This window comes from Pongo pygmaeus, chromosome 1 (assembly GCF_028885625.2).
Source record: "Pongo pygmaeus isolate AG05252 chromosome 1, NHGRI_mPonPyg2-v2.0_pri, whole genome shotgun sequence".
NCBI classification, from domain to species: domain Eukaryota; kingdom Metazoa; phylum Chordata; class Mammalia; order Primates; family Hominidae; genus Pongo; species Pongo pygmaeus.
The window spans coordinates 2680112-2706279 of NC_072373.2; the positions used below are offsets into that span (position 1 = coordinate 2680112).

General features: G+C 37.3%; 1 protein-coding gene across 4 annotated transcripts in view; it reads left to right on the forward strand.

Moving 5' to 3' along the window:
• The window catches only part of SMYD3 (SET and MYND domain containing 3), a 770143-nt gene that overhangs the window by 143722 nt on the left and 600253 nt on the right, over positions 1–26168 (forward strand). For all 4 annotated transcript variants that reach the window (XM_054446960.2, XM_054446950.2, XM_063666134.1 and 1 more), the window contains exon 2: positions 6418–6481. In XM_054446960.2, the coding sequence (XP_054302935.1) occupies positions 6418–6481 (64 nt within the window). The remainder of the gene's footprint in view (positions 1–6417; positions 6482–26168) is intronic.

The window sequence follows — 26168 nt, forward strand, 5'->3', positions numbered from 1 at the left end:
TGTGCTGCTATAAATGTGTATGCAAATATCTTTTTTGTATAATGACTTCTTTTCCTCTTGGTAGATACACAGTAGTGGGATTGCTGAATCAAATGGTAGATTTACTTTTAGCTCTTTAAAGAATCTCCACACTGTTTTCCGTAGTGGTTGTACTGGTTTACATTCCCACCAACAGTGTAGAAGTGTTCCCTTTTCACTGCATCTATACCAACATAGATTATTTTTTGATTTTTCGATTATGGCCATTCTTGCAGGAGTGAGGTGGTATTACATTGTGGTTTTATTTGCATTTCCCTGATAATTAGTGATGTTGAGCATTTTTCCATACACTTGTTGGCCATTTGTATATCTTCTTTTGAGAATTGTCTGTCCATGTTTTTAGCCCACTTTCTGATGGAATTGTTTTGTTCTTGCTGATTTGTTTGAGTTCTTTGTAGATTCTGGATATCAGTCCTTTGTCGGATGTATAGATTGTGAAGATTTTCTCCCACTCTGTGGTTTGTCTGTTAACTCTGCTGATTATTTCTTTTGCTGTGCAGAAACTTTTTAGTTTAATTAAGTGCCATCTATTTATGTTTGCTTTTGTTGCATTTGCTTTTGGATTCTTGGTCATGAAGTCTTTGCCTAAGCCAATGTCTAGAAGGGTTTTTCTGATGTTATCTTCTAGAATTTTTATGGTTTCAGGTCTTAGATTTAAGTCTTTGATTCATCTTGAGTTGATTTTTGTGTAAGGTGAGAGATGAGGATCCAGTTTCATTCTTCTATATGTGGCTTGCCAATTGTCCCAGCACTATTTGTTGAATAGGGTGTCCTTTCCCCACTTTATGTTTTTGTTTGCTTTGTTGAAGATTGGTTAGCTGTAAGTATTTGGGTTTATTTCTGGGTTCTCTATTCTGTTTCATTGTGCCTATTTTTATACCAGTACTATGCTGTTTTGGTGACTGTGGCCTTGTAGTATAGTTTGGAGTTGGATAATGTGATACCTCCAGATTTGTTCTTTTTGCTTAGTCTTGCTTTGGCTATGTGGTCTCTTTTTTGGATCTGTATGAATTTTAGGATTTTTTTTTCTAGTTTTGTGAAGAATGATAGTGGTGTTTAGATGGGAATTGTATTGAATTTGTAGATTGCTTTTGGCAATATGGCCATATTCACAATATTGATTCTACCCATCATGAGCATGGGACATGTTTCCATTTGTTTGTGTCATCTGTGTTTTGTAGTTTTCCTTGTAGAGGTCTTTGCCTCCTTAGTTAGGTGTATTCCTAAGTATTTTATTTATTTATTTTTTTGCAGCTATTGTAAAACTGGTTGAGTTCTTGATTTGATTCTCAGCTTGGTTGCTGTTGCTGTATAGCAGAGCTACTGACTTGTGTACATTAATTTTGTATCCTGAAACTTTGCTGAATTCATGTACTAGTTCGAGGAGCTTTTGGATGAGTCTTTGGGGTTTTCTAGGTATATAATCATATCATCAGCAAACAAACAGCAACAGTTTGACTTCCTCTACTGATTTGGATACCTTTGATTTCTTTCTCTTGTTTGATTGCTCTGGCTAGGACTTCCAGTACTGTGTTGAATAGAAGTGGTGAAAGTGGGCATCCTTGTCTCATTTCATTTCTCAGGGGGAATGATTTCAACTTTTCCCTGTTCAGTATAATGCTGGCTGTGGGTTTGTCTTAGATAGCTTTCATTACCTTAAGGTTGTCCCTTCTATGCCGATTTTGCTGAGGGTTTTAATCATAAAGCGGTGCTGGATTTTGTCAAATGCTTTTTCTACATCTATTGAGATGATCATGTGATTCTCGTTTTTAATTCTGTTTATGTGGCATATCACATTTGAGTTGTGGATGTTAAACCATCCGTGCATCCCTGGTATGAAACCCGCTTGATCATGATGAATTATCTTTTTGATGTGCTGCTGGATTCAGTTAGCTCGTATTTTGTTGAGGAATTTTGCATCTGTGTCATCAGGAATATTGGTCTGTAGTTTTAATTTTTTGTTAGGTCCTCCCTGGTTTTTGTACTAGGGTGATACTGGCTTCATAGAATGATTTAAGGAGGATTCCCTTTTTCTCTATCTTCTGGAATAGTGTCAATAGGATTGGTACCGGTTCCTCTTTGAATATCTGACAGAATTCAGCTGTGAATCCTTATGGTCCTAGACTTTTTCTTGTTGGCAATTTTTAAATAATTACTATTTCAGTCTAGCTGCTTGTTATTGGTCTGTTCGGAGTTTCTGTATCTTCCAGGTTTAATTTTGGACGGTTGTATATTTCCAGGAATTTATCCATCCCCTCTAGGTTTTCTAGTTTAGGCACATAAAGGTGTTCATAGTAGCCTTGAATAAACTTTTGTATTTCTGTGGTATCAGTAGTAATATTTCCCATTTCATTTCCAGTTGAGCTTATTTGGATCTTCTCTCTTCTTTTCTTGGTTAATCTTGCTAATGGTCTATCAGTTTTATTTATCTTTTCAAAACCAGCCTTTTGTTTCATTTATCTTTTGCATTTTTTTGTTTGTTTCAATTTCATTTAGTTCTTCTCTGATCTTTCTTATTTCTTTTCTTCTGCTGCATTTGGGTTTGGATTGTTCTTGTTTCTCCAGTTTTGTGAGGTGTAGCCTTAGATTGTCTATTTGTGCTCCTTCAGGCTTTTTGATGTAGGCATTTAATGCTCTGAACTTTCCTCTTAGCACCGCTTTTGCTGTATCCCAGAGGTTTTGATAAGTTGTGTCACTGTTATTGTTCAGTTCAAAGACTTTTTAAATTTCCATCTTGATTTCATTGTTGACCCAACAATCATCCAGGAGCAGGTTATTTAATTTCCATATATTTGCGTGGTTTTGAGGGTTCCTTTTGGAGTTAATTTCCAATTTTATTCCACTGTGGTCTGAGAGAGTACTTGATATAATTTCGATTTTCTTAAATTTACTGAGACTTGTTTGTGCCCTATCATATGTTCTATCTTGGAGAATTTTCCATATGCTGATGAATAGAATGTACATTCTGCAGTTGTTGAGTAGAATGTTCTGTAAATATCTGTTAAGTCCATTTGTTCTAGGGTATAGTTTAAGTCCATTGTTTCTTTGTTGACTGTCTTGATGACCTATCTAGTGCTGACAGTGGAGTATTAAAATCCCCCACTATTATTGTGTTGCCGTCTATCTCATTTCTTAGGTCTATTAGTAATTGTTTTATAAATTTGGGAGCTCCAGTGTTAGGTGCATATATATTTTGGATTGTGATATTTTACTGTTGGACTAGTCCTTTTATTGTTATATAATGTCCCTCCTTGTTTTGTTTAACTGCTTTTGCTTTAAAGTCTGTTTTGTCTATAAGAATAGCTACTCCTGCTTACTTTTGGTGTCCATTTGCATGGAATGTCATTTTCCATCCCTTTACCTTAAGTTTATGTGAGTCCTTATGTGTTAGGTGAGTCTCCTGAATACAGCAGAAATTTAGTTGGTGAATTCTTATCCATTCTGCCATTCCATATCTTTTAAGTGGAGTATTTAGGTCATTTACATTCAATGTTAGTATTGAGATGTGAGGTACTATTCCATTCATTGTGCTGTTTGTTGTCTGAATACCTTGTTTTTTTTTTATTGTGTTATTGTTATGTAGGTCCTGTGAAATTTCTGCTTTAAGGAGGTTCTATTTTGATATATTTCGAGGATTTGTTTCAAGATTTAGAGTTCATTTTGGCAGTTCTTGTAGTGCTGGCTCGGTAGTGGTGAATTCTCTCAGCATTTGTTTGTCTTAAAAGACTGTATCTTACTTCATTTACGAAGCTTAGTTTTGCTGGATACAAAATTCTTGGCTGATAATTGTTTTGTTTAAGGAGGCTAAAAATAGGACCCCAATCTCTTCTAGCTTATAGGGTTTTGTTACAGAAGGGGTTCATATATCTCATGCAAGAAATAATTCAGGGTGAGTCCATAGAGTAAAGTGAAAGCAAGTTTATTAGGAAAGTAAAGGAACAAAAGAATGGCTACTCCATAGAGCAGCCCTGAGGGCTGCTGGTTGTCCATTTTTATGGTTATTTCTTGATTATATGCTAAACAAGGGGTGAATTGTCCATGCCTCCCCTTTTTTGACCATATAGGGTAACTTCCTGACATTGCCATGGCATTTGTAAACTGTCATGGCACTGATGGGAGTGTAGCAGTGAGGACCACCAGTGACCTCTGGTCACTCTTATCACTATCTTGGTTTTGGTGAGTTTTAGCCAGCTTCCTTACTGCAACCTGTTTTATCAGCAAGGTGTTTATGACCTGTATTGTGTGCTGACTTCCAATCTCATCCTGTGACTTAGAATGCTTTAACTGTCTGGGAATGCAGCCCAGTAAGTCTCAGCCTCATTTAACTTAGCTCCTCCTATTCAAGATAGAGTTGCCCTGGTTCACATGCCTCTGACAGTTTCTGCTCAGAAATCTGCCGTTGCTCTGATAGGTTTTCTTTTATAGGTTACCTGATGCTTTTGCCTCACAGCTCTTAAGATTCTTTCCTTCATCTTTGCTTTGGTTAATCTCTTGACTGTGTGTCTAAGTGATGAGTTTTCCAGGTGTTCTTTGAGCTTCTTGTATTTGGATGTCTAGATCTCTAGCAAGGTTGGACAAGTTTTCCTTGATTATTCCCTCAAATGATGTTTCCAAACTTTTAGATTTCTTTTTTTTTCTTGGGAACACCAATTATTCTTAGATTTGCATGCTTAATATAGTCACAAACTTCTTGGATGCTTGGCTCATTTTTTAAAATTCTTTTTTTCTTTGTCTTTGATGGATTGGGTTAACTCGAAAGCCTTGTCTTCAAGCTCTGAAGTTCTTTCTTCTGCTTGTTCGATTCTGTTGCTGAGACTTTCCAGTGCATTTTGCATTTCTTTAAGTGTTTCTTTGATTTCTAGAAGTTGTGATAGTTTTTTGTTTATACTATTTCACTGAAGAATTTTCCTTTCATATTCTGTATCAGGTTTTTGATTTCTTTAAGTGGAGTTCACCTTTCTCTGGTGCCTCCTTGATTAGCTTAATAATTAACCTTCTGAATTCTTTTTCTTGCAATCCAGATATTTTATCTTGGTTTGGATCCATTGCTGGTGAGCCAGTGTGATCTTTTGGGCGGTGTTAAAGAGCCTTGTTTTATTATATTACCAGAATTGTTTTTTTGGTTCCTTCTCATTTGGGTGACTGTGTCAGAGGGGAGATCTGGGACTCAAGGACTGCTATTCAGATACCTTTGTTCCAAGGGGTTCTCCCTTGATATGGTGTTCTCCCTCCTCCCCCAGGGATGGAGCTTCCCGAGAGCCAAACTGCAGTGATTGTTTTTGCTCTACTGGGTCTAGCCACCCAGTGGAGGTACTGGACTCTGGACTGGTACTGGGGAGTGACTGCTAAGAGTCCTGTGATCTGATGGAGGTAGCAGGGGCGTGAAGTGGACTCTACAAGGGCCCTTGGTTGTATTTTTGTTTAGTGTGCTGGTTTTGTGTTGGTTGGCCTCCAGCCAGGAGTTGGTGCCTTCAGGAACACATCAGCTGTGGTCCTACGGGGAGGAAGCAAACTTGCCCTAAGGTTGCCTGGTTACCTATTCAGGTTTCTTAGGTGGTGGGCAGAGCCATAGAGCTCCCAAGAGATTATGGCCTTTGTCTTTGGCACCCAGGGCTGGTAGAGAAAGACCACCGGGGGACAGGGATAGGTGTGTCTGAGCTCAGATTCTCCTTGGGTGGGGATTGCTGCGGCTGCTGTTGGGATGGGGATGTGGTTTTCAGTCTAATGGAGTTATGTTCCCAGGGGGATTATGGCTGCTTCTGCTGGGTCACACAGGCCTCCAGGGAACTGGGGGAAAGCCAGCAGTCACAGGCCTCATCCTGCTCCCGTGCAGCCCGCAGTCCTAAAGGCTGGTGTCACTCCCACCGTGCCCCCACAGCAGCTCGGAGTCTGTTTCCAGACAGCTGGTGACTGTGGCTGAGAACTTGCCCCAGACCACCAGCCGCCCTGCTGAGCAAGCAAGCGGCTCACATCTTTTCGGAGTCTCAGGGAGCCTGCAGTGGCGTTACAGTTCCTTCAAAGGGTCTGTGGATTCTCTTAGTTTACCTGGTATGTTGCTGTGGTAGTTCTTGGATCAAAAGTTCATAGTGTGAGTCCCCACACGCTGCTCTGTCTGTCCGATCGGGAGCTGCAAGCTGGTCTTGCCTCTTCCCCGCCATCTTCTGTCAGACCAAAGGACTTAGTTTTTCTGTCAGTGTCTCACATGGAAGGTTCAAGAGGAGGCTCATCATTGTGAAAATCCAAATCTTAAGGGACTGTACATAATGGAGTAAACAGAACATACTGGTGTCCGTACGTTGACTTATGTTTTCTTTCTTCAACTATGAAGTATGTTTCCCATTCATTTCTTAATGCAGAATTAATTTTTTTTCCCCACAGGAAGGAAAAGCTGATGCGATGCTCTCAGTGCCGCGTCGCCAAATACTGTAGTGCTAAGTGTCAGGTAAGACTTTTCAGCCATATATAAATGAAGCTTTCAAATTCTTTACTCTTAAATTTGTCCTTCACTATACCTGTTGGCCTATGTCTACTTCTTTACAGCCATTAATTTACTTTTACTTGTTATTCACCTGCTGGTCACACAGGTCACCAGGGACATTAAAATGTTAAAACTAATGTTAAATATATATGGTTAAAAATCGGGTGTGTGTGTATATGTCCACTATGTGAAAGTAAATGTCTATTCCTCCCCATCTTATTGCCTCCTGACTTCAATTCTCATTTCCACAGACAATCACTGTTAAGTTTCTCATGGTCTTTGCAGCATTTGCTTGTGCAGACATATTTGTGTATCTATATCCTATGTTTAAAAAAACAAATATAGGTTAATCTGGCATGAATTCTTGTGTACTTTGATTTTTTTTTTTCATTTAACAATCTACTTTGGGGAACATTTTGTAGCCCATATGCTTCATTATATTAATTGACCATAATAACAATTTCTTTGTTAATGAATGCTTAGCACTTTTCTAATATTTGGTATTGCCAATAATGCACTTCTTATCCTGTTTTGCACATTTTTGCACACTTCCACAAATTATTAGTAGGATAAATTCTTCTTATTGTATTGATTGTTGAAAGGATATATGCCTTTTGAATTTTTAAAGATAATGCCAAATTTCCTGCCAAGAGTTTGAGTTAATTTACGAGTACTGTTGTTAACATCTTTGAAATTCTTGAAAGGATGTGTAATTAACATTGAACATGACCTTTTCTTCTAACCTTATGATTAATCATTTAATAAGTAATGTAATTATGTCCTAATGAGTTACATCGTATTAAAAAGTCTAATTAGAGGTTTTGTGTCTGTGTCACTTGCCTCCTCCCTGCCACCCTCCACTCATCCTTTTTGTTTCTTATGTTTTGTTTATGCACACACACCTCCAGAGTGTCTTCTTTCCTTCTTTTAAATTTAGGCCATGCTTGTCTCAGGGATTTTCTTCTCTCTCATTTTCTCCTTTGAAAGTAATTTCTTGAGACGACACAAAAAGTGGTCTTAATGGAAAAGAAATCAAAAGTTCAAAAATATCAGGGGTTCCAGGTTCTCACGCTAATTCTGGCATTTGCTGGTTAAATTATCTCAGGGAAAACACACACTGTGTGGGCCTCAGTTTCTGAATCTGTACTAACAATAAGAGTTAATATTTATTAGGCATCCACTGTGTGCCAGGCACTGTATTATTCCATTTGGTTTTCCAAGAGTCTTGTTGAGAATTAGGTACTATTATTATTTTTATTTTATTAATAAGGACAGTGAGGACAGAGAGGCAGCCAACTTGCCAAATATTCTATAACTAGTAGGCTCTGAAGTTTCAGGAATGAAACCCAGGTATTCAGACTTTTAACTGCTCTTTTAAACCTAAATTCTGTTCTTGCTCTAACATTCTGGTTAGGTCTAGTTTTCCATTATATATTGTATTATTATTTTGTTTCTTGGCTTTTGGGATTTTTTTGGAGACAGTCTTGCTTTGTCTCTTGGACTGGAGTGCAGTGGTGTTATCAAGTTCACTGCAGTCTTGAAATCCTGGGTTCAAGCGATTTCCCCGCCTCTGCCTCCTGAGCAACTGGGACTACAGGTATGTGCCACCATGGCCAGCTAATTTGAAAAAAAAATTTTGATGGAGACGAGATCTCACTGTTTGCCCAGGCTGATGTTAAATTCCTGAGCTCTAGTGATCCTCCTGCTTTGGCATCCCAAAGTGCTGGGATTATAGGTGTCAGCCACTGTGCCCAGCCAGTATAACACTTTCTAATTAAAATAGGATAGGAAATTTCAAAACAATTGTATTATTTCCATCTCATTTTTTAAACAAAAGTTTTGTTAAAGCTAGAAAGATCCCTGATTTATGTAAGATTGTTACCAACAAGAGTAACTAAAAGCAAAAAGTGAAACATTAATACTGCTTTTTATACAGTATTCGTTCCAGAAAGGTTGTTTTATGGTGATGTTCTAGGTGTTTTATTCATGTGAAGCTCAGCTATTTGTTTCTAGAACTTCAGATTAAACGGAGTACATAGAGAAGCGGCAGATTATCATATTATTTGACACAAATCTAGGCAAACTTGCTTTCTAATCTCAATGACCTAAACAGCTTATTAATAAAACATTTAATAAACAGTTTACTTAATAAAACATTTTTTCCCCTGTTTTGTGACTATTTTTCCTCTAGTGCCATGTCATCCTTTTGTAGTACACTCAAGGAAGAGAAAAGCCATTATCTGATTAGAATGAGTAGCAGGAGTTTGGTGGGTGGGTATGTCATTTTGATTCACTATAGTGCATGTGTTTTTACTACATATATTAGCTGTTTACTGTGGCATCAATAATAATGTCACTGTCAGATATACTGTGGAAGGTAACGGGAAAACAGCTAGCAAGATGAAGGATATATATAATAACAGCTAGAGTATGTGTTTGTGTGTGTGGAGGGGGAGTTAAAAATTGGCCAGAACATATGCATTTAAACTGCTGTGTTTATCTCAACCTTAAAATACAGCATTAAACATTGTAATTATTGTGGATACCCACAAAACTGCACAAAATTAAATGACAGACTGAACTATGAACAGTAATGAACAGAATGCAAAAGCACTTGGAATGGAAATTGAAACAGAGGATGTAAATCTGTAGTATAAAATCCATAATATGTATACCCCAGGGGGACATGATTTTGGTTCACTAGCTTAGCATTTGATGTGTGGGACCATGGCATCAAGTTGTCTGAGAGAGGCTATTGGGGTATTATAGGTGTAACATGTACCTTGTGCCCACAGGATGGTGTCAGTGCTATTGGTATTCACATTTCTTTCTTTCTGGTTTTTTTTTTTTTTTTGAGACAGAGTCTTAGTCTGTTGCCCAGGCTGGGGTGCAGTGGCGCTGTCTCAGCTCCCTGCAACCTCCACCTCCCAGGTTCAAGCAATTCTTGTGCCTCAGCCTCCCCAGGTAGTTGGGACTACAGGCATGCGCCACCACGCCCAGCTTATTTTTTGTATTTTAGTAGAGATGGGGTTTCACCATGTTGACCAGGCTGCTCTCAAGCTCCTGAGCTCAGACAGTCTGCCAGCCTTGGCCTCTCAAAGTGCTGGGCTTATAGGCATGAGCCACCACATCTGGCGCACATTTCATTTTTAAACACAAGCAATACAAGGATATGTTTTTATTATAAAAACACCATATAGAATCATACAGAGTAAAACATAAAAGTCTTTCTCCAGCTTCCTTCCCCCACTTCTACTTCTGTTTTTCAGAGATAATCCCTATGTGTCTGTTTTATGGATGGAGGATATACACCAAACTATTGGTTTATGCGTCATATATAGTGTACACATCTACATATGTATTTACTCCTGTGTACAGTACTGTTTCTGTTACTGGTCAAAATATTTTTGTCATCAGTGGCTTTATATTCTGGTCTATACCTTATTATGAGGTGTCTGTCATATAATTTAATAGAAGGAGGTCCAGTCTTTTTTCTCTATTAGCATAAACAGAACATCACACATGATTACGAGATCAAAGAGGAGGAGCAGGCTAAAATTTCTTATAAAAAAGCATTTTCAAAACAAAAAATGGCAGCAATGGTAATAGCAAGTAAATCAATTTCAAGTAATTCACCAACTATTATTTTACCTTTTGAGGATTTAATTTGTTTTATAATATATACATTTCTAGTTGAATGAATTAATTGCTGAGCAAAATAAGCAGTTAGGCACTCCATCAAATTGTAATTTATATACTTTTTAAACGCACTGTATTAGCAGATACAAGCTCTATTTTATATTGATAATTATAGATCTCTTTAAAAATGTGAATCGTATTTTTGGGTTTACATTTTATGCTTAGTTGTAGAATGATTTGATTCAAATTTGATGGGTAGAAAATTAATCCCACATTAGTAAGCACTTAACAGAGTGATTTAATAAGCTTGTTCTTAGACTACCATACCCAAAGCAGTGATAATGAAGGAAGTCAAGCTTTGTTTATTTCATAAATGTTCTATGCTCGGCCTCAAACTGATAGGCTTTGCACGGAATGTACTGTAGATAAGTCAGCTTTGTATCTAACTGAAAACACAAAGGGAATGCTACATGAAGTTTAAAATGATTTGGTCGCATTTCAGTTTTTGACCTCCACAGGTGTCTGGAGCTGGAAGTTTTTCTTTTCTCACTTTACCTTTGCCTGCTGCGTGATCTTATCTGCTCCCATGACTTCAAGTGGCATCTGTGTATTAATCCTTCTCAAGACTCCATCTCCAGCCCCCTTTCTCCTGATTTCCACTTGGCTGTTGCACAGGCGTCTCTGGTCTAACATGTCTAAATCTGAGTACATTGTCTTCCCCCAGACCCACTTGCCTTCATGTTTTCCAGCCTCAGTGAACAGTTTCACCAGCCACCCAGCAGTCTGAGTTGCCAGGTGTCATCTCCGATTCTCATCCTTTCTTGGCCACACATCCATTTAGTCATCATGTCGTGCTGATTTTACTATTTTACTACCTAAAGATCTGAATTGGTTCCCTCCTCGCCAGCTTCTCTAGTACTACCTGTTACCATGGTCTCTTTTCTGGATTAGCTGCATTGTTAACTACGATTCTTCCCAACTTCTAATTTATTTTCTACACAGGAGTTAGAGTGATTATTATGCTGTAAGTCCTGGTGGTTGGTATGATAAGTAATAGGCAGTGAGCAAGTAAATAAGATCCTGACTTTGGTAAAGCTTCTGTTATGGAGTAGAGACACAGTGACAAATGTCCATGATTATATGATTGAATGTGATTGGGGTGAGCACAAACTCACCTGTGAGTAGGTGGATACAGAAAGATTTCCTGTAAAGGTGACATTTAACCTGAAATCTAGAATTAATGTAGCTCTTTCTGCTTTTCTTTTGATTAGTGTTAGCATGGTATATCTTTCTCCATTCATGTACGTTTAATCTATTTATACGTAAAATGGGTTTCTTGTGGATGACATAGGGTTGGGTTTTGTGTCTTGATCCACTGTGACCATCCCTGTCTTTTAATTGATGCATTTAGATCATTGACATTCAAAGTGATTATTGATATAGTTGGGTTAATATTTATCATATCTATTTTCTATTTGTTGCCCTTGTTATTTGTTCTGATTGTTGTCTTTCACCATTTTTTGCCTTTTGTGGTTTTAATTGAGCATTTTGTATGATTTCATTTCTTTTCATTAGCACATCAGATATATATATATCTCCTTTTTTAGTGATTGCCCCAGAATTTGCAATATACATTTACAACGAATCCAAGTTTACTCTCAAATAACACTTTACCGCTTTACAGGTAGAATGAGTACCTTAGAATAACAAAATACTTTTAATTCCTGCTCCCTCTCTTTAAAAAAATATTGTTTTAGAAATGGGATCTCTCTCTGTCACCCAGGCTGGAGTGCAGTGGCCTGAACACCCCTCACTGCAGCCTCGACCTCCTCGGTTCAAGTCATCCTCCTTCCTCAGCACCCCCTCAAATAGCTGGGACTACAGGCGTGCACCACCATGCCTGGCTACTTTTTGTATTTTGTGTGGAGATGGGATTTCACTATGTTGCCCAGGCTGGTCTCGAACTCCTAAGCTCAGGCAGTACACCTGCCTCAGCCTCCCAAAGTGCTGGGACTACAGGCCAGAGCCACAGCGCCTGGCCTCTGCTCCCTCTCTTATGTCATTTATTTAGCTTATACATAAACATACATAATTAAATACATTGATGCTATTAGCAGTCTTTTGAACAAACTATTATCTGTTAGATCAATTAAGAATAAGAAAAATGAAAGTTTTTATTTTACCTTCACCTATTCCTTCTTTGATTCTCGTTCTTTCTTTATGTAGATCTAAGTTTCTAACCTTTATAATTTTCCTTCTCTCTACAGAATTTCTTTTAACATTTCATGTGGGCGGGTCTACTGGCAATACATTTCCTCAGCTTTTGTTTTCCTGAAAAAGTCTTTATTTTCCCTTCACTTTTAAAGGGTAATTCCACAGGGTACAGAATTCTAGATTAGTAATTTTTTTTTTCTCTCAGTACTTTATTTCATTCCACTCTCTTGTACATGGTTTCTGAGAAGTTGGCTATGATTCTTTGTTCCTCTATATGTAGGTTGTTTATTTTAGTCTGTTTTGTGCTGCTATAATAGAATAACTGACACTGAGTAATTTATAAAGAACAAAACTTTATTTTTGTTGTTTCAAATTTATTTAATTTGTTTTCAACATTTATTTTAGATTCTGGGGGTACATGTGCGGGTTTTCTACAAAGGTGTACTGTGTGATCCTGAGGTTTGGAGTATGATTGAACCTGTCACCCAAGAAGTAAGCATAGTACTCAAAAGGTAGTTTTTCAACCCTTGCACCTCCCCCTCCTTCCTCTTCCTTATATTCTCCAATGTCTGTTGTTCCCATATTTATATACTTGTGTACCCAATTTTAGCTCCCACTTGTAAGTGAGAACATACTGTATTTGATTTTCTGTTTCTGCGCTACTTTGCTTAGGATAATGGCCTCCAGCTGCATCCATTTTGTTGCAAAAGACATATGTATATATATTTTTTTCCGAGACGGAGTCTTGCTGTGGCACCCAGGCTGGAGTGCAGTGGCACGATCTAGGCTCACTACAACCTCTGCCACCTATGCTCAAGTAATTCTCATGCCTCAGCCTCCTGAGTAGCTGGGATTACAGGCGCCTGCCACCATGTCTGGCTGATTTTTGTATTTTTAGTAGAGACAGGGTTTCACCATGTTGGCCAGGCTGGTCGCGAACTCCTGACCTCAGATGATCCACCTGCTTCGGCCTCCCAAAGTGCTGGGATTACAGACATGAGCCACTGTGCCTGGCCCAAGGACATGATTTTATTCTTTTTTATGGCTTCATAGTATTCCGTGGTATATATATACTACATTTTCTTTATTCAGTCCACCAATGATGGGCACCTAGATTGATTCCCTGTCTTTGCTGTTGTGAACAGTGCAGGGATAGACATATGGGTACATGTGTCTTTTTGGTAGAATGACTTATCTTCCTTTGGGTATATACCCAGTAATGGAATTGCTGGGTCACATGGTAGTTCAAGTCTTAGTTCTTTGGGAAATCTCTAAACTGTCTCCACAGTGGCTGAACTAATTTACATTCCCACCATCAGTGTATAAGTGAAGAGCGGAAATTTGTTGACTCACATTTCTGGAGGCCTGGAAGTTCTATATTAAGATGGCTACATGTAGTGAGGGCCTTCTTGCTGTGACATCACATGGTGGAAGGGCCAAGAGACAAGAGGGCATCAAATACTGGAATTAATCCTGCCCATGAGGACAGAGTCTTCATGGCCGAATCACCTCTTAATGGTCCCACCTCTTAACACTGATATAATGGTAATTAAATTTCAACATGAGTTTTGGAGGGTACAGACCTTCAAACCATTGCACACACCTTTCAAGTGTTTTGAGATTTTCAGAAAATGACATATTACTGAAACCATTTCAGTATCTATGAACACCTAAAACAGACATATACTTATCTTTAGCTATAAAAATCTGGCTTCTCTCAGTATTTTAAAAAACTTTTGATTTTCTGTAGTTTGAAAATGACATGCCTAAGTATAGATTTTTGGACTTTTATCCTGCTTGGTGTTCTCTGAGTTTCCTGGATCTGTGGTTTGGTGCCTGGCATTAATCTGGGAGAACTTCTCAGTCATTATTACTTCAAGTATTTCTTCTGTTCCATTCTCTCTTTATTCTGCTTCTGACATATCCTATTACACATATCTTATACTTTTTATAATCATTCCACAGTTCTTGGATATTCTGTTTTTTTTTTTTTATAAAATCTTTTTTCTCTTTGCTTCTTAATGTTGGTGGTTACTATATTGAGATAATTTCAGCTCAGAGATTCTTCTCTCCAGCTATGTCCTGTGTACCAATAAGACATCAAAGGCACTCTTTATTTTTGTTGGTGTTTTTGATCTAGCAGTTCTTCTTGGTTCTTAGAATTTCTGTTTCTATGCCTGTATCTCCTGTCTGTTCTTGTGTGCTGTCTCCTTTTGCATTGGAATCCTTAGCATATTAATTATAGTTTTTTAAAATTTCTAGTCTGATAATTCCAACATCCTTGTCATATCTGAGTTTGGTACTAATGCTCGCTCTGTCTCTTCAAACTATGTTTTTTGCCCTTTAGTATGTAACATAGTTTGGTTGTGTCCCCACCCAGATCTCCTCTTGAATTGTAGTTCTCATAATCCCCATGTGTCGCGGTGGGGACCAGGACCAGGTGGAGATAATTGAATCATGGGAGCAGTATCCCCCATCCTGTTCTCTTGATAGTGAGCTAGTTCTCACGAGATCGGATGGTTTTATAAGGGGCTTCCTGCTTCGCTGGGCACTTCTCCTTCCTGTTGCCATATGAAGAAGGATGTGTTTGCTTCCCCTTCCACTACGATTGTAAGTTTCCGCCACAGCCCTGTGGAACTGTGAGTCAATTAAACGTCTTTCCTTTATAAATTACCCAGTATCGAGTATTTTTTCATAGCAGCATAAGAATGTACTAATACAGTATGTCTTATAATTTTTTCTGATAGCTAGACATGATGTAAATGGGACCACTGTAAACAGGCCTTTAGTAGTGTGATGGCAAGATGTAAGAGAAGAGGAACTGTTCTATAGTTCTTTTTTTGTTTGTTTTTGAGACAGAGTCTCACTCTGTCGCTCAGGCTGGAGTATAGTAGCACAGCTCAGCTCACTGCAAGCTCCACCTCCCGGATTCACACCATTCTCCTGCCTCAGCCTCCCAAGGAGCTGGGACTACAGGTGCCCGCCACCACGCCCGGCTAATTTTTTGTATTTTTAGTAGAGATGGGGTCTTACTGTGTTAGCCAGGATGGTCTCAATCTCCTGACCTTGTGATCCACCCCCCTTGGCCTCCCAAAGTGCTGAGATTACAGGTGTGAGCCACTGCGCCCGGCCTGTTCTATAGTTCTATGATTAGGTCTCGGGTTTTTGGTGAGCCTTTGTCCCTGGACTGTGGCATTCATAGGTGTTTCTCAGTTTAGGATTGGCTAGTTTGAGTAATATCAGGGGATCTTGGGGATTAAGGGTGGTCTCTGTTTGCCTGGTACCTGGCCCTGGGATGATTAAGGCAGAAGAATATTGCCTCTTAGGGTGTTAGGGCCAGACAGAGGAAGTATGGCTGTGGATCATTTAGTTTGCCTATCAAAGGCATGCTCAGGATTGAGCTCTTTGCTATTTCTTAGAATTGGCTGCCCCTGGGAGGAGCAGGAGCAGTTTTCTCCTTAGTCAGGAAGGTTTTTAAAATGTCAACACATCATAATACAAGTTGAGGATCCCAAATCAAAAAATCTGCAGTGCTCCAAAATCCAAAACATTTTAAGCACCAGCATGATACCCAAAGGAAATGCTCATTGGAGTATTTTGGATTTTGGATTTTTAGATTTGGGATGGTTCAGCCAGTAAGTATAATGCAAACATTTCAAAATCCAAAGAAATCCAAAACCTGAAGCACTTCTGGTCCCAAGTATTTCAAATGAGGGATACTCAACATGTATTCAGAAATAAAAATATAAAGAATATAGCCCTACACATATATGGCCAGTTGATTTTCAACAAAGGTGCCAACATAATTCAATAATGAAAGGATGATCTTTTCAACAAATTGTGCCAATATGCACATGGAAAATAAATGATAAAAGTAAAAACAATTCTTCACTAGATTTAATAAGATTTAGGTTCAGTGAGCTTAAACTTAAAGACTAAAACTATAAAACCAAGAAAACATACGAGAAACTCTTTGGATATGGGGTACATAAAATTTCCTATGTAGAACACAGAAAGCACTAAGCCTCCAAGAGAAACTGATAAATTGATTTTCATCAAAATTAAACCCTTCAGCTCCTTGGAAAGACAAACTACAGACATGGAGAAAATATTTGAGACCTTCTTTCCCCCTCTTTCCCTCCTTTTCTCTTTCTCTCCCTCCTTCTCTCTCTCTCCCCCCAACCAAGAAGTTGTTTCCAGAATTTATAAAGAATACTTATAATTCAGTAGTAAGAAGACCCAGTAAAACAGGTAAAAGATTTGAATAGATACTTTAAGAAGATATACATTAAAAGATAATCATTGTCACTGGTCATCAGATAAATGAAAATTAAAACCATAATGAGATATTACTACACACCCACTAGAAAGACTAAAATTAAAAGGACTGACCTTGTCAAGTGCTGGCAAGGTGATGGAGCAACTGGAACTCTTGTTCACTGGTAGTGGGAATGTAAAGCGTTATCATTGTTTTGGGAAAGTTTAGTGGTTTGTAATAATGTTAAAGGTGTACTTACTATATGACCCAGCAGTTCTACTCTTGGTTATTTACCTAAGAGTTATGAAAACTTACATCTACAAAAACAACTTGTACATAAATGTTCAATGTTCCAAACCTGGAAACAAGTGAAATATTCATCCACAGGTAAATGAATAGAGAGATGCATACTGTACTATTACTTGTCCATTAACAGGAACAAACTACTGATGCATGCCACAACGTTAGTGAATCTCAAAACACTGTATTGAGGGAATGAAGCCATATGAAAAGAAGTAATACTGTTCTAGGCTAGACAAAACTAATCTTATAATTATAGAGACAAAACCACTGAGTTGCCTGGGATGGAGGACTTGAATGTAAGGGGCACAAGGGAACTTTTGGGGAGTACTAACATCTATAGCTTAATTTTGGTGTTGGCTATATGGAGATATATATGTCATAACTTATCAAAGCTGGGCGTGGTGGCATGTGCATGTAATCCCAGCACTTTGGGAGGCTAAGGTGGGAGGATTGTTTGAACTCATGAGTTAGAGACCAGCCTGGACAATATAGCAAGACCGCATCTCAAAAAAACAAAAATTTATCAAACTATACTGTTAAAATGGATCATTTTATACGTAATTGCAGTTTTTGCCATTAAAAGTCATTACTTTTGCACCAACCTAAATATAATTTAAGAATGTAAATTATATTTCAAGTAAGTAGTTTGAAACATGTTGGTCACCACAGAGCCATTAAGTGTGCATTGACTGTCTTTCTTTTTCTGTAATACAGTGATCACAATTTTTAAGCCACTCAAAGAATTAGACTATTGTTTGAAGAAGCCGTTCTAGAAGGGTAAGAGTCAGGGCAGGAAGACCAAATAGGAGGCTGTAGCAATAATCTGGATCAGAGATAATCTTAGCATCAAATTCAACAAGATTCTGTACATTAACCTTCCATTGCTTACTCAATCAAGCCAAAAGTAGAGAAGGGGTGTTTTGAGACTCTTTGGCATACAGGCTTGTGGTTAATTTTCTCTTTCTCATCTATTTTTCAATTGCATTCTCCCAATGTATAGTCTTTGATTCTAGATCCTCTCTGGAATTCTGCTTGGCAGGCTGACCTTCCCTCTCAGATGGGACTGTCCCTACAGGTGGCCTCTTTGACCCTGCTTCTGCAGCCTGTCCTCTTACCACCACTTTTTCACTCTCAAATGGGGCTAACCACATCCTTCCCTGCCACTCATCCATTGATGGCTGTTCCAGTTCACTTTGGGAGTAAAAAATTTGATAATTACTTGTATTGAGGAAATAAAATACAGGTGCCCCACCTACCATATTCAGCTAGAAGCTGGTGTTGATATTTTGATTAATCTAGGATAGATGTTTTTTCCAAATAAGATTGGAAGTCTGTGGAAGTGCATGATTTATTTTGCTCTCCAGCCAAACTATCGATTAAGTCATTTCGTCTTCATATGATCTCTCATTAGATCAAGCACTGGCTAATTTCTGTAAAGAACTATATAGTAAATATTTTAGGCTTTGTGGCCATATGATTTTTGTCACATGTGTTCAACTCTGATGTAGCATGAAATGAATGAATGTAACTAATGAGTGTGGCTATATCCCTGTAATGTACAATTTTACTAAAAATGTAGCACGAATTAGAATGTACATGAATTTGAATTTTACATAAATGTAAAAATGTAGAATGGATTTTACCTGTGGGCTATATATTTGTGGAACCCTGCACTAGATGATGATTGACTTACTTTGGGGGCACTGTTGTTATTATTGTCTCATATTATAGGTTCCTCACTTAACAGGAGACCGTAATTCCCATTTGCCTAAGAAATAATCATTTATTCATGTTCTTTGTTTTCCTCTTGTCAACCTTGTGCCCTAAGACCATTTTCATGCCACATTCCTTCTTTATATTTAGCCCTATGCATCTAATTTGATTAAGACTAGTGAGAAGATGCTCTTGCTCTACATTTGATACAGCATTCAGTAAGCATTTAAAGTGAGAAGTCTCATATCTATCACTAATCTCTAGTGTGCTCTGAAGAGATTTTTTGCAAGATCTTAATCAGTACCTGTCAGTCAACTGTAGCTGTTAGACAACCTGCTTAGCCTTTCAGTTTTCTTTTCCCAGATTCCAGCTTTTCAGATCTGCGTGCATCTGACAATCTGTAATTCAATATTGGACTACATTTCAAGGATAAAGGAGGAGGCATTATTTATTTGCTATCAAGCAAACTGGATGTGAATGGAAAGCTGTCGAGTATCTTTTATTTCCTGCAAGTTGCGTGGCAGCTCAGCTATCCTAAGTTTTGCCCATAGGAAACCTCTGTAGATGATTGTTTGTGAGTGGAGTGAGTCCTGAATATGTAGAAAAAAATCACTGTGATATTTCACATAGAAGATGTTTAGTTAATGTTATATGAAACTGTTGAATAAGTGGGCTCAAAAAATTCTTTTTCTTTTCTATATTTTTAAAGACAGCTTCTTCACCCTTAATGACCAAATAGCTGAGGAAAATACTGTTGCAAATTTTCAATGATTGTAAGCCTAACCCAAGCAGGTTTCAAAATTCAAAATATCTGAATTTTGACATAATTCAGATATTTGTTAGGAATGGATATTACAGACTCATAGAATTTTATCATTGGAAGACTGCCTTACAGATCTTTGAATCTAATCTTCTTATAGAATAAATACCTGGTGAGCTGATGTCATGAATTGGATGTATTTTACCCAATCCAAGGTTCAATGCAGGGTGACCCTTCTTACACTCTATCCCAAACAATAATGAGCTACCCTAAAATGGATATCCACTCAAACCAAAACTCAGTGTTTAACAGCATTTAAATGGGTTCTCGAGTGAGCAATAGGGACTTTGTATGTAAAGAGGAGAGGGAAATATTATGATAATAGTGCAAATGTTATTTTGCTTAAGAAAGAAGAAATAAATTGATTTTCTCTTACTAGTGTAACATCTCATCAATACACTCCTTTCATAATCATGTAATCAAGATCATCTCTTATTGGTCAAAGAAAGAATTGTGAGAGTTTACTTTCATTTCTTCTTTTTGTATGGCCTTAATTTCAAATAATGATAATATATAGTAAATTTTACCCCCTTAATGGTACTGGTTTTAGAATAAATCATGAAATATGTATTGAACACCTGTTTCACGCAAGGTGCACTTAATTGGCACTATACTCATTTAAGAAAAACAGACATGAATATAGCTAAACTGATAAAGCAATTTACTGAGTGAATCTCTGAATTAAAAAAGATTGCATCAGCATTACAGAACAATTCATTGAAGCATTTTTTAACATTTAAAAATTAACACTTTTAAATTATGCTTTGAGTTGCAACTAGATTTCCAAAATAAACATTAAAAAGTTAAGAAGCACAAGTGCCTATTAAACAGTAATTTTGCTGTCCCTTTCGTATAAAAGTACTTCTCCCTGATTCTCAATTACTACACATAAAATTATATTTGTTTTTATTCATAAACTCCATGCTCTTTGTAGAAAATTTAAATAGTAATGGAAAGCTATAAAGAGAAAGACAAAAATAGCAATTTCTTTTAGGAAAAGCTGGAAAAATTAACTTTCAGTATTTTAATCATCTTCTATTGTGAGCATTCTTTTTTTTTTTTTCCCCTGAGACCTGGGGTCTCACTCTGTCACACAGTCTGGAATGCAGTGGTGTGACCATGGCTCACTGTAGTCTCGACCTCCCATCTTAGCCTCCAGCGTAGCTGGGAGTGATCCTCCCATCTTAGCCTCCAGTGTAGCTGGGAATACAGGTGCATGCCATCATGTCTGGCTAACTAAAAAAAAATTTTTTTTGTAGAGATGGGATTTCCCTATGTTGCTTAGGCTGGAACATTCTTAAATTTATTTCTTTATACTATTTAAATTTTTTAAAATAAATTACTTTATGAATAATATTTCTGTGTCAACAATAGGCACATTACAATTTTGATATTCGTCACCAAATACCCATCAGAAAGATCAGAGCAACCTACAACTCTACTAACAAGGCTGGAAAATGCCTATTTCCCCAAATCCTAGATGCTTCTAAATACTGCCAGTTTTATTCATTTTTGCCAAATTAATGGGACACTATGTTATCTAATTTCTGTTATCATTTCTTTGAGCACTGGTGGGGTTTGTGTTACTTGTCTATTGGTTTTTCTTTTTCAGTCATGAATTTCCTATTCATTTCCTTTAACCTTTATTTATATTATTTGAAATATTCAAAAGTTATGTGTAAGACCTTTTTGTATACTGGAGACATTTAGCACTATGTCCATGTATATATTTTAGATTTTTTCATGGTTTATTACCTTTAAACCTTGTTTCTGGTTTTCTTCCCCCGATGTACAAAAATTCTTCATTGTTATGTAATTTAATATATATTTCTTTTCCTTTATGGTTTTCACATTTTATGTTCTGTTTAGAAACATTTTTCCACCTTAATATTATACAATATTTATTTCTATAGAACAATGGTTCAATGATAATTATAGAATTGTATTTTGTTTCATCTATTTAGTATATATAATGACTTCCTTTGTAATTTAGTTTAGCTCAGTGGTTTTTCAACTTTAGCTACTCATGGAATGCCCTTGTCTTGATCTGTTTTTGTGCTGCTATTAACAGAGTGCCACAGAGTGGGTAATACATAAACAACAGAAGTTTATTTGGCTGGTGTTTCTGGATGCCGGGAAGTCCAAGATTGAGGGATTACATCTGTAAGGGCCTTATTGCTGCATCCTAACATGGCAGAAGGCATCACATGACAGGAGCGTGCTCCTGAGAGGGAACAAGAGAGGGCTGGACTCGCTTTTATAACAAACCCACTGTTGCAATAGTGGCATTAATCCTTTCATGAGCACTGTGCTACCGAAAGACCCCACCTCTCAACATGTTGCACTGGGGATTGCGTTTCCAGCACATGAACTTTGAGGTACACATTGAAACCATAGCAGCCCTGCAGTGGGACGCTTGATTCTGTCTCATGGGTAGTGTCAGAATCCCTAGGGTCGGTCTTAGGCTATGTATTTAAAAATATATTCTTGTGTATGTGTGTGGCATGTGTAACTGTGTAGCATTTTTCTGGATCTGGGCTTCTCAGCTGTTTTCAGACCCAACTCCCATTTTTGTGAGAACTATTTTTATGGCCCTCTCTACTATCTTGAAATGAAATTGTGCAGGTGACGCAATCCACCTAGTTACGTATTTTCAGAACATTAATATAATGCCATAGTTGGAACATAAGGAAAAAGAAAATTAAAACCTATGATAAAATGACATGTATTTTAGTATGTAAATGCTGAAGTATTAGACTGGAAGACGTCATCAGTCACATATTTACACCTATACATAGAGTCACTGTGAGAAGGGAAGCAGAGATGCGGGTCAGAAGGCATGTTGTATTGATAACTCAAATACTCGAAGTGGTGTTGCCTTCAGTGATATGACTTTAATTGAGTAATTTAGGGAAAATTCTTAAAATACAGTCTTCCTTTGATTTACCTAGAAAATTCAGTGCCGTTAGGATTATGTAAAAACAAGCTCTTTGTTTTTAAATGTAAAAGGAGATTTAGTTCTAGGCTCAGACAATTATAAACAAGTTTTCCACCTTCATAGAATATGTTCGGACACTTGAAAGCTGCATTGGATTTGGATAATTCTTCATTTTGTAGAACTATCCGACACAGAATGTCTGGCTCCTTTGGTTCCTGCTCATTAAGTGCCAGTAATTTTCCGTAAACATTGTGACAAATAAAAATACCCCCATAAATTTCTCAAACAACCCTTAAGATAGGCGTCACTGCCATTGAGAACTACTGGTGTGGTTAATTAGTTTATGTTGTGAACTGTTATTTATGAAAATGTACAGATTCTGAAGTTGTTTTTGAGTCATGCATGCACTGAAAGAATTGTGTTGATGTCTTTTCCTTTTTTTCCAGCATAAAACTCTTGTCTCCTTTTGTTTTTGCTTCTTAATGTAATATTTTAATTTGCTTTGTCTCTCAAGCCAATTTATGCTTATTGTACATCATTGTTAATTTTCAGCTATGACAACAGAAAATACTACAGCCAATGTTATGAGCAAAATCTTAATTATATCCTGTATTGGAAGTAATGTAAGAAAATAGGAAAAAATGTAAATCAAGAAGGTTGTCTTTTGAGAAATTGGCAAATATATATGACAAATGTGTCATCGAGGTCTTGACCAAGGTTAGTTTGTTGAGTGAAGATAATGCCTTTTGTTTTTGTATGACTGTCACGTTTTGCTTCAAAGTCAAAGGAGCTGCATAAAAAGATTTCTTTGTAAGCCTTTTCTGTGGTATGCTTGTGTTTGTAACCCTTATGGTAAGATGTGATAGGTGAAGCTGAATGATAAATTTTAACAGTTAATGTTTTAAAAAGAAAAGGAATGGGCTGATATATGGTATGGTACCATATTGGAGACCAATTTTAAGTGGTATGATTGCTTTCTCTATTTATGCCTAAATGATCTGATTTGGCTTTTAGATGGAAATAACGAAGATATTGTTCCTGAAGCAAATGAGAAAATAAGTATGTTTTCAGGCAATGATCTAGGAATAAGTTTAAGAAACATTTTGTCTAGTTTCTAGTTATTGTTGAGAAATAAGAGCTCCATATCAATTATGTTAAGGACCTAAAGTTGTTTTAACAGGAAATTTCCAGAATTTGGATGTTTAATTCCAAATGCTGTCATCTAACTGATCGGTTGTTCATTACCTGGTGTACGTTTTGTAGTTATCTCACCCTGGTAAGCTATCAGGAGGCTGAGCTGCTCAAATATTTAGGTTTTAACAGAGGGGTTATGGATGATCTCTTGTAGTTAAAATGAGCATTGATTAAAATCTGCTCTTAAGGTCTTTTGCCTCAAATTATCTCTGCCTTGTTTTGCTGAGTGTGAGCCCTGTTCGGCTGGACACTGAGGCATTTGAACAGAGCCTAAGGTACTTTCTGATAGACCTATTGGCACTGTCTGTTACTGTCTACATGCTCTGTCCGTGAGAGCATCTGACAGGTTTCTCAACTTCTATAATCAAAGGAAAACTTCCGCCAAAGTTATGGTTCTCCCTTCTATCAGCAAAAAACCAAAAAAGTCAACACTCTTGTTTTTTGTGAGTGCAAATGAATGTGAATTTGTTAGCTTAACCCACTCACATGCAAAGACCAGGTGAAAAAATATATATAGGTATATCTGAGTCAGTGAATACCAACCTAACTTTCTAAAGGGTGACAATACCAAGCATGGGAAACTGTGTTAAATAATTTATACACATTTCTTTAGTGCTTAGACTTTTAGAACTTTTAGGATGCTAAGTATATTTTGAATCTCTAAGTAGGGTCAACATGATATTGTGTTTTTAAAACTTACTTGACAATTGTATCATATATATTTTAGGCCTCTTACACACATTGGTAATTGCTAATTGCTAGTCCAGGACTAGCCCCCTGAGCAACAGAAGCTTGTTCTTTCACTGAGTTGTATTTTAATATTATGCCTTTCAGTGAGTACTGATATTAAAAGTCATATGAAAGGCCATTATAGTTGTGAACAGTTGTTAAGGACATTGTTCAGTGTGTTGATTAGCGTTCTTGGAATAAATCCCTCCTGTGATTTAATACTTGGTAAAACTATGTGTTTTTACCTTCTGTCAGTTGAGAATTATATAAACCATTATGCCTTCTTTTTTGCCTTGCTTGTAAGGCAACTCAGATAAATGTACAAACACTCAAATGTAATGTACAAATTATTCAGCAGTCATGTTTAGCATGCTAAGAATTTTTACTCTCTTTTTATATTTAGGCAGTGTGATAGTTAGATATCAGCTTTTGAGCCTTCCTTTATCTTTAATGGAGGGATAATACCTACCATTTGGATTATTAGGAAAATCAAATGAAACGTGTTTTGTTATTTGCTTAGCCATGTGTCTAGTACCTTGTAGAATGATAAGTAAATGCTAGCGTGCTTTCCTTTTTCCCTCTTCCATAATTTTAGTATTTTCTGTTTCTGGTTTTGCAGTCTCATTTCATACACATCTTTACTTTGAATCAGCTCCATCTTGTTTAAAAGTGAGTGAAGTGTAAATGCTAGAACATAGGTTATGAACAGCACATTGAGAGGGTTGTCCTAGTGGAAGTGAGGCAGCTGTGAGTAGCGTTGATGGAAGGAGTGATACACCTGTTAGAAGCAATGTCTCCACCATTTGGGTTACTAAGAAATAGAAGACAGACCAAGCTGTCACCCAACAAGTTGACATGGATAGTCTTTCTGAGCAAAATACTGGCTTGATATTGAACCCGAGTCACAGTTTTGAAGTAGCTGCAGCTCTTTTGAAATTGTTGGTTCTGCTGAAGTAGAAGTGAGAGCAGTCCTTTTAAGGAGGATTTTATAGACCCAGAAATTGGGGAGCAGATTTATAATTTTTGAAATAACAATGAGTAGGGGTATCAGGCATTTCAGTAATGGAAATGCCAATTTTCAGAATATAACACGAGAGACATTTGATTGAGGCCTCTTCTACTAACCAGGGCTAACTATTAGATGCTCTGGATTTTATTTCCATATGAAAGTGATTCCGTGTGAAAGGAGCCGTGGCCTTTCTGATCCAAGGCTCAGGGATAGTGTCCTTCCCTTTAGTCCATTCATCCATACATTGGCAACTGTCTCAATGGTCTCTTTAGCCACACCAGCACACAGCTAGGATCGTGGCTTAGGTGACCATATAATTTGTCATCAAAACCAGAACTTTTCAGAGTGAAAAGGGGCACTATTAATATTTAAGCCAGGACATAGATACAAACCTAGACACGTCCAGGACAAACTGGACATTTAATGATTTTAGCTAACAGCTCTTTTTATGTTGCTTTTAAAACAAAGAGGTTTTATATTTGGGGGTATGTTAGCCCTCCTGATATTTCTGTAGCAGCACAGAAATTCAGAAGGCTGTCATCGCTGTTTTGAGTCTTCTGAACCATGTGTTTTATTTTCTAATTTGGAGTGACATTTTCTTTTTGTATTCAAAATGACTATTGTTGAATCCTGTTTAATCACTTCAAAGACCATCTTACACATTATTAAGTAAGCTGTAATGGCTCTTTCTTTGGACTCCACTAGCCAGGTAATAACCAGGGGACAAATGAAAGCACAGAGGTGAAGCTGAAGCTTTTAATGTCCTTGCATAGTAATTGCATACTTGGCAAAGACTCATCCTGGATTATTTTCAGATTTAGAATATTGCTTTTA